The 9215-nt window shown below is 52.8% G+C and overlaps 1 protein-coding gene across 1 annotated transcript in view; it reads left to right on the forward strand.

Moving 5' to 3' along the window:
- KAZN (kazrin, periplakin interacting protein) overlaps window positions 1–9215 on the forward strand; it is a 433985-nt gene that overhangs the window by 413024 nt on the left and 11746 nt on the right. Inside the window, exons 9-11 of the mRNA XM_021684049.1 lie at window positions 82–287; window positions 803–921; window positions 8810–9041. Of these exons, the coding sequence (XP_021539724.1) occupies window positions 82–287; window positions 803–921; window positions 8810–9041 (557 nt within the window). The remainder of the gene's footprint in view (window positions 1–81; window positions 288–802; window positions 922–8809; window positions 9042–9215) is intronic.

The raw sequence follows: 9215 nt of genomic DNA on the forward strand, positions 1-9215 counted from the left end.
CCCCCCCCCCCCCCCCCCGCCTCAGCTCCTTCCTCAGCCCCCTCCCCATCTTCCCACCAAGTTTGCAATTGTGTGTTGCAGATTCCGACAGCCAGTGCAGCCCCACGCGGCAGAGCCTCAGCCTGTCGGAGGGCGAGGAGCAGATGGACCGGCTGCAGCAGGTGGAGCTGGTCAGGACCACCCCCATGTCCCACTGGAAGGCCGGCACTGTCCAGGCTTGGCTGGAGGTGGTCATGGCCATGCCCATGTACGTCAAGGCCTGTGCGGAGAACGTGAAGAGCGGGAAGGTAGGGCACCTCCAGGATCCCAGCGGGAATGCCCCCTCTCCCTCCTGTAAACTTTACCAACCCAGAGCTGGCCTACTCCACCTCAGCGCCGCCCCCCAATCCCGGGGTGAGGAGGAGATGTATTCTCGGAGCCAGCTGTACTGGGTTCAGGATCCAGTGTCCACAGTAAATCGTCATGTCTCCCCAGCAAGGCACATAGCCCTCTGAGTCTCAGCTTTTGCATCTTTAAATTGGGCCTAACCTGCCCGTACCTGACTGAAGGGGGGCAGGACCGGGCTAGAGGGCTCTACTGGCCAGGATGTGATGCCGCTCACCTCCTGGAACAGAGCTGCACTAAGTGCTCTGCCCGGACTGCAGAGAAGGATGGGCAGGGAGACGGGCGGGCGCTGGGGTCCAGCCTCATGCTAGCAGACCCCTCCGGGGCTCAGCCACAGCCAGCAGCAGGTCCTGGCAGCCTCGGGTGCCCACCCCACTCCCCCTTCTGGGCGCTCAGTCCTCACCTTCCTACGGAGCAGGTGCTGCTGAGCCTGAGTGACGAGGACCTGGAGCTGGGTCTGGGCGTGTGCAGCTCTTTGCACCGACGCAAACTCCGGCTGGCCATCGAGGACTACCGCGATGCCGAGGCGGGCAGGAGGTGGGTCGGCACGCCCGGGCACCCCGCTCAGGCTGCGCCTCCAGGGAGAAGGGAGAAGAGTCCACCCCGAGACCTCCAGATCACACGGTGGGGGCGAATGGACACTGCAGGCTGAGCCAGGGATGGGGGATGGTGGGGTGTGCCCAGGAATGCCACCGGCCAAGGGGTGCCACGTGCATCCCAGTCCCGCTCTGGGCCAGGCCTCCCTGTAGAAAGATGGAGACACAGGGAATCAGTGAGGCCCCAGTGCCCCATGATCCCCACAGCCAGGAGGCGGCGGGGGGGCCTCATGCGCCCCCAGAACTTCTCTATCTCCGAGGGCCAGCCGAAGCAGGTCTGGGAATTCGGCCAAAATGTCTGCTCTGTCTACTTCCACCTCAACCCCAGCTCTACCAGCTCAGGGGGAGAAAGGATGGAGTAAGACAGGGAGAAGTAGAATGAGACAAAGAAGAAATGGACATGAAGGGCTTTATTGCCACATCTCCCCCAGAGGATTAGGGCCGGCTGGGAGGGGGATCCGTTAGCAAGCACACCTGGGAATGGGCGGAGGTTCCTCTCTTCAGGTGTGTCCTGCTCTCATTGCGAACACCTTCCCCCACAACCCCCACCTCTGTCCTACCTCCTGCCTGCCTCCCTCCCTTCTGACCTTTTGTGAGCAGGATTTGTTGGTGGGGGGAGCTCATTCACCAAGCAAGCGCCAGGGAAACCAGAGCACCCCCCTCGGTCCTCAGCGTGCAGAGGGGAAGAAAGAACGAGCGAGCGTAGTAAATCTGACACTTTCTGTTTTGCATAATTATCTCCTTCACTGGTTTCCCCATCATTTTTGTGCAGTTAATTAATCAGACCTGGTGGTGTGTGCTATTATTTGCAGAAGCCGCTTTATGGATTAAAAAATGAGGGGGCTGGGTGCCTGGGTGGCTCAGTTGGTTAAGCGACTGCCTTCGGCTCAGGTCATGATCCTGGAGTCCCGGGATCGAGTCCCGCATCGGGCTCCCTGCTCGGCAGGGAGTCTGCTTCTCCCTCTGACCCTCCTCCCTCTCATGCTCTCTATCTCATTCTCTCTCTCAAATAAATAAATAAAAATCTTAAAAAAAAAAAAAAATGAGGGGGCTAAGGCTGGGAACCAGGTTAGTTTGGAAGCAGAAAACCCAATGCTTGTGTGTCCTGGAGAGGGGCCCTTGGCGTGAATCCTGGGTGGCAGCAAAGACATGTGAGATCAGATCAGAAACTCGGGTAGCAACCCAAAGCAAGCAAAGCAAGAACATGCCAGCCTTGTCAGCAAATCAGGACCCTGAAGGACGGGGTTGGGGGTGAAGGAGTGGGGAGGAGAGTGATGGGCGGGGGAGGGGAGCAGCGGGCATGAGCTTGCTTTCTCGGAGGGCTTCCCCTCCTTAGGGTCCCACAGGCACCTCACACTCATCACCCACTTCTAACCAGTGCCTCCCCCCTCCTGAATCCTCTGCCACCCAAGCTGGAGACCCCTCCTGCCCCTTTGTCCCACTCCCAATGTGGTCAGTAAATGCTGACCATTGAGCAGGGTGGGGCTGCCTGCTTCACCCCGCAAAAATGCAGGATCCCTGCCCAAGTTCGCCCAAAACATGACTGCCCCCGAGAACCTCTAGGAACCAAGATGCTACAGCACCTACAAGGGGATGTGAATGGATGTGAACGGAGTTTAAAAAATTCTGAGAGCTGAGATCTGGACCGTCTCCATGGATCCTGTGTCTCCCGCATTAGACACCCCCAGGCTTCCTGCAGGAGGGAGGGGCTCATTCCCTGTGGAAATCCGGCCTGTCTCTAACTTGCCGTGGGCTTGCTCTCTCTGGCACTTGTAGTTTCTCCAGCTGTGAAGTGAAGGGGGTTAAATTAGAACAGCAGTTCTTATAACCTTTGGAGACCACGGCCACTCTGAGAATCTAATAAACACTGTTTATTAGAGGAGGAGATATACAAAACCTCACAACTCTGCATTCTGGGACCCTTTGACTCACTCCCGGAACTTTTAGGGGCCCATGAACTCTAGGGTAAGAGCCCCAGTGAGGTCATCTTCAAGAACACATCCTGTGTGGCTTTGGGAATGACATTGCCCTCTCCGGGCCTGGTTCCCCTTATCTCTAAAATACCGCAAAATCCACCAGCCCCATCACCAGTCGTTTTATGCACATGATTTTATTTAATCGTCACAACATCAATGTGGGATAGACATTCTTACCCCCGTTTTAAAGACAGAGAAGGTGAAGCCCGGAGAAATCATGGGTGCAAAGTCACGCTACAAAATACCTAACTTCAAAGTCAGTCCCCTTTCCATTATCCTGCATCGCCTCAACATTAAAAACATCGACAACCCCTGCTAGTCGTATTTACGGAACACGGAATGCACCCCCAGACTCCGTGCTAAGGGTTTCACATTCTCTTATCCCGTTCAGCCCTCGCAGCTTCTGTGAGGCAAGCATGATTAGCCTCATTTTGCAGGTGAGGATGCTGGGGCACAGAGACATAAGGTCCCGGAGCTAACGGTGATGGAACCAGAATGGCCTCGTGTTTTCTGTGTTGAATCATGACCCAGATGATATCTAAATTCTGTGCCCAAACTCAGATTTCGGGGTCTAATCCGGCCCCAGTTTGGGGTGGGGACAATGTCAACTTTTATAAAACGTCTGAATTACTTTTAAAGTCGTGCCGTCTTGTTCAACTTGGGCGCTTACAATAGCTCCAACCAACAGCTGGGAAAGTGTTGCCAAGCCGAGGCTCATGGGGACAACTTTAATGAAAAGAGAACCGTTTTGAAGGGCAGGAGCGCATTAATTGTCAGCATGCAGACGGATATTGCTGACTGTAAATGGCTTCCCTCAAGTAGGTTCAGCTGGTGCCCCTCCCCCCACACCGTGCCACGTCTTGTTGTACCATTGATTTGCTGAACTCCCTCAGAGAGGAGGGCTTCTGGTCCCCATCAGTGACAGCCCTAGCCCCAGGGCATCTGATCAGAGGGATGGCCGGGAGCTCCCACACCTGCCCGGGGCTAGACAGCCTTGACTGTGGCTGATGGTCCTGGGAAGGGCGGCTCTGAAGTGAGGGCCTCAAGAGGGGCTGGGAGGGGGCCCACCTGGGACTTTTTCTTCTTAAAGGGAGCTTGTCTTGGGTCAGAAGTTTCCAACACAGGAGCTTCGTCCTGGGCGGCTTCCTGGTGGACTAGAGTCAATGCCCCGCTTGCCCAGCCTTGATTTATCTTCGGTGCATTTATAGAACAGAAGCTGGGGAGCCAGGTGGGGTCCTGCCCTCCAGGAGCTGGTGGTCTGGCCAGATGAGCCGCAGGGTGACGAGTGCAGGGATGGGGACTCCCGGGGGGGCTCAGGGAGCAGAGAGGGGCTCTGACCCAGCCCACGATGGCCCTGGAAGGCTTTGGGGAGAGCGAAAGCCCAGCAGAGCCCGGTAGCAGTCAAGCAGGTGAGGAGGGAGTCATTGGGTGGACCACGGCCAGGAGACGAGGAGGGCCTGGCCTTGGGGACAGACCCCAGCCGTCCTGGGTGGCTGAGGGGCAGGAGGAGACCGCATGAAGCTGGGAGCCCACCCTTCCTTTCCTTGGCCCCTCTTCCAGAAAAGCATCTGCTGTGTGTTGAGCATGAGGCTGGCTCTTCAGCAAAGAACATAGTCTCTGGGCTCAGATCAATTCATTTTTGAAAGTTCCATGTGTGACTGACTAGTGCTTTGAAGGAAATACTTAGAGGCAGAGTACAGGCTAGGGGGCAACTTACTTATTTTTAAGATTTTATTTATTTATTTGACAGAGACACAGCGAGAGAGGGAACACAAGCAGGGGGAGAGGGAGAAGCAGGCTTCCTGCTGAGCAGGGAGCCCGGTGTGGGACTCGATCCCAGGACCCTGGGATCATGACCTGAGCTGAAGGCAGACGCTTAACCAACTGAGCCACTCAGGCACCCCTGTTTTCATACATTTTTTATCTATATGTATTATATGCTCTGTAATACATTATTTGTCTTTTAAACGGTCCATTATCTTTTAAGGAGATTAGCAGATGAGAAAAATATTTAGCCAGATAGTTACCATTTCTAATCATCTTTATTCTTTAAAAAAAAATTCTTATTGTGGTAAAGTATACATATTTCATCTTAACTGGTTTTTTGTTTGTTTTTGTTTTGAGAGAGAAAGGGTGGAGAAAGGGAAGAAGGAGAGAGAGAGAATCTTAAGCAGGCTCCACGCTCAGCACACAGCCTGACACGGGGCTGGATCTCACAACCCTGAGATCATGACCTGAGCTAAAATCAAGACTTGCACACTTAACCAACTGAGCCACCCAGGTGACCCCCCATCTTAACCGGTTTTAAGTGTACAATTCAATGGTATAAAGTAACATCCACACTGTTGTGCGGCCATCACCACCATTCACGTCCAGGACCCTCTTCATCTTGTAAAACTGAAACCCTATGCTCACGATAACATAATAAAGACTAGCTCCCCGTTCTCCCCTCCGTGCCCCACCCCGATAATGGCAACCACCCTTCTACTTTCTGTCTTTATGGTTTTGACTACTCAGTACCTCATTTAAGTGGAATCACACAGTATTTGTCTTTTGGGGCCTGGCTTATGTCACTTAGCATCATGTCCTCAAGATTCATCCATGTTGTAGCATGTGTCAGAATGTCCTTCCTTTTTAAAGCTGGGGCGCCTGGGTGGCTCAGTCTGTTAAGCGGCTGCCTTCGGCTCAGGTCACGATCCCAGGGTCCTGGGATCGAGCCTGCTTCTCCCTCTCCCTCCGCCAGCCGCTCTGCCTACTTGTGCTCTCTCTCTGTTAAATAAATAAAATTAAAAAAAAAAAATCTTTAAAGCTGAATACATTCAACTGTGTGTAGATAGCACATTTTGCTTCTCCATTCCTCTGTTGGTGGATACTTGGTGGCTTCTACATTTTAGCCACTATGAATAATGCTGCTATGAACGTGGATGTATTAATATCTCTTTGAGCCCCTGCTTTCAATTCTTTTGGGTATTTACCCAAAAGTGGAATTGCTGGATCATACGGTAATTCTATTTTTAACTTTTTGAGGAACTGCCATACTGTTTTCCACAGAGGTTACACCATTTTAGATCCTCACCAAGAGCACACGAAGGTTCTGATTTCACCACACCACCACCAACACCTGTTTTCTTGGGTCTTTTAGCCATCCTAATGGGTATGAAGTGGTATCTCGTTGTAGAGAAATTTGCGCTTCCCTAATGATTAGTGATGGGCATCTTTTCATCTGTTTATTGGCCACCCGTATGTCTTCTTTGGAGAAATGTCTATTCAAATCTGCCCATTTCTGAATCCAATGGTTTTTTTTATCGTGACTTCTGGAAGTTATCCTCTTTTTTCTTTCATGTGGGCCAAGTTTCCATATGGTTATTATTTTCTTGCCTCTTGAAAAAAGCCCTTCAATATTTCCTGCAGTTTATTCCTCTGATGATAAATTCTCTCAATTTTGTTTGTATAAAAAAAGTCTTTCCTCCCTCATTTTTAAAATAAACTTGAATTTTTTACAGCAGTTTTAGTTTCACAGCAAAATTGAAAGGAGGGTATAGAGAGTTCCCACATCCCCCCTCCCCCGCGCCTGCACAGGCTCCCCATCACCCACATCTCCCACAGGATGGAGCATTTGTTACAGGTGAGGAACCCGCATCGATGCATCCCAATCACCCAGAGTCCATAGTTTATATGAGGGTTCACTCTTCGTGTTGTACATTCTCTGGGTTTGGACAAACGTGTGATGACATGCATCCCTCATGACAGTATCATGCTGAATAATTTCACTGCCCTAAGAAATCCCCTATTCTCCGCCTGTTCATCCCTCCCTCTCCTTAACCCCTGGTAGCTACTAATCTTTTGACTGTCTCCATAGTTTTGCCTTTTCCAGAATGTCATATAACCGGAATCATACAGTATTGTGATTGGCTTATTTCACTTAGTAAGGTGCATTTAAGGTTCCACCACTGGAAGGTTCTAAGCAGAGGAGGGACATGATCTGATTGAGGTTTTTAAAAGACCATCTGGCTACTGTGGGGAAAGTGGATGAGAAGGGGTGGGGCAGGCGGGGGGGCGGTGCGTGGGGGAAGTAAGGAGGCAATTTCCGAAATCTATGCCGCAGGTGGTGGTAGCTTGAACCCAGAAAAGGAGAAAAAGGGACAGACACACGGACCAGAGTGACTGATAGACCTGGTGGGGGAGGGGAGACTGAGGGAAAAGGGGGACGGGGGCGGGGGGTGGGGGGGGGGGGGGGAAGAGCTGGGAGAGGGGACAGGGCATTTTGTTTAGAGCCCCTTAAATGTGAGATGCGTGACAGGCAGGAGATGCCCAAGGGGGCATTTAGTAAGCAGCTGGGTCTCAGAAGAGAGAAGAAGGGAGAGATGAGAATTTGGGAGTCCTCATTTACATTACATTTGTAATCCAGAGCCCTGGAAATGGGTGCCACCAGGGAACAGAGAGGGTGGGGAAGAAGAAAGAAAGGAAGGGGCCTTGAGGGAAGATGTGCCCATTATATAGCAGTATCTGTCCCGAGCACGGCAGTCGTAGCTGTTCAGTATATATTGGTGGAATGAAGGAAGGACAGCGAGGAGCCATATAGGAGCACCAGCAGGAGGGTGGTGCGGTCAGCCCTGGCCACTCTCCTGGAAGAGGGACTGGGGAGGGCTCAGAGGCAGGGAGACCAGTTGGAGCACAGAGTCCAGGGAGACACAGAGTCCAGGGAGACACAAAGTCCCGGCGTGAGCAGTGGAGAGTGGAAAGGAGGAAAGTGAGTCAGGTGGAGCTGAAAATCCCACCCAGGCCTCCAGCTTGAGTGGCTGGTGGGCAGCTCTTTAGAGACGGGTGCACAGGGTGGGGCTGGGAAGTGGGTGAAGGGTATTCTATCTGGGGGCAAGGGAAGAATGCTGGTCCCGATCCCAGACCTGGGGAGGAGGGTGGTGTCACTCCGTAAGCCCATATTTCCCTATCACATCCTGATCCCTTTGTGGGGTTCCCCTACCTGGCAGCCCCACAGGTCATTTCTTAAGTCCCTCCACAGGTGGGATACACTGTTCTCATTCCTTCTGTGCGGCTGCCACCGTATGGCGATCAGGGGAATGACAGCCAAGGGGACCTCTTGCCAGGAGCATCCACCTCTTTATGCATTTGAGAAATATTCCTTGTGCTGAATAGTAGTGCACACCTACTATGTTTGCAGCACTGAGATAGGTGTGGGATACAGACAAATCTGAGATATAGCAGTGAGGAGAAAGGGCTTGAAATAGGCAAAACGGGGGTTTTAATTCTGATTCCGAGACATGCCACAGTGTGACTCTGGGCAAAGTCTGAGCTTCTTGGTTTGTAGAGCGAGGAAAAACGGCCCAGGCCACAGCATTGCGGGCTTCAGGGATTCTGCAGAGGAACATGCCCAGGGGACCACACCCAGGGGCAGGCTGAGGATGTGGAGGGCTCCCGGAGGTGCCACCTCCCTCTGCACACGTCCCTGCCGTTCTGCTACCGTCTCTTTCCACTCCGTGTGTCTGAGTGTGCTTTCTTCCCTTTTCCTGTTCCTTTTGTCTGCCTCTCTATTGATCCCTCTTCTGTTCTTTGGGGCTCACTCTCTGTTTCTCTGTCTGTCTCTGTCTTTCTCCTTCCACTCTCTGCATCCACCTCTCTCCGCATCTCTGCTTTGTCTCTCTCTTCCTCTCGGTCTCTCCACTGCATCCCTTTTCCTGCCCGTCTCTGTGATGTCTTGGTCCCCCACCCTACTCTGCCCTGTTCTTTTCCCTCTGTCTTCATCTCTGCCCATCTCTGCCCCATTTCTACCTGTCTCTCTGTTTCTGCCACCTGTCCCCACCCATCCATCTCTCTGGCCATGTCTGTCCTCACCAGCCTGTCCAAAGCCGCTGACCTGGACCATCACTGGGTGGCCAAGGCCTGGCTGAATGACATCGGGCTGTCCCAGTACTCTCAGGCCTTCCAAAACCACCTGGTCGACGGGCGAATGCTGCACTCCCTGATGAAGCGGGACCTGGAGAAGCACCTCAATGTGTCCAAGAAGTTCCACCAGGTCAGCATCCTGCTGGGGATTGAGCTGCTGTACCAAGTGAACTTCAGCAGGGAGGTGAGGACCAGGGCAGGAGATGGAGGCATCTTCCACAGCCCTTCTTTCCCCACTGGCACCCATTGTCCATCCAACTATCTGCCCTTCCATGCGTCTGTCTACACACGCATCCATCCACGTGGCCATTCATGCATCCATCCACACACGCATCCATCCACCTGGCCATCCATGCAT

This window comes from Neomonachus schauinslandi, chromosome 4, assembly GCF_002201575.2.
Source record: "Neomonachus schauinslandi chromosome 4, ASM220157v2, whole genome shotgun sequence".
NCBI lineage: Eukaryota > Metazoa > Chordata > Mammalia > Carnivora > Phocidae > Neomonachus > Neomonachus schauinslandi.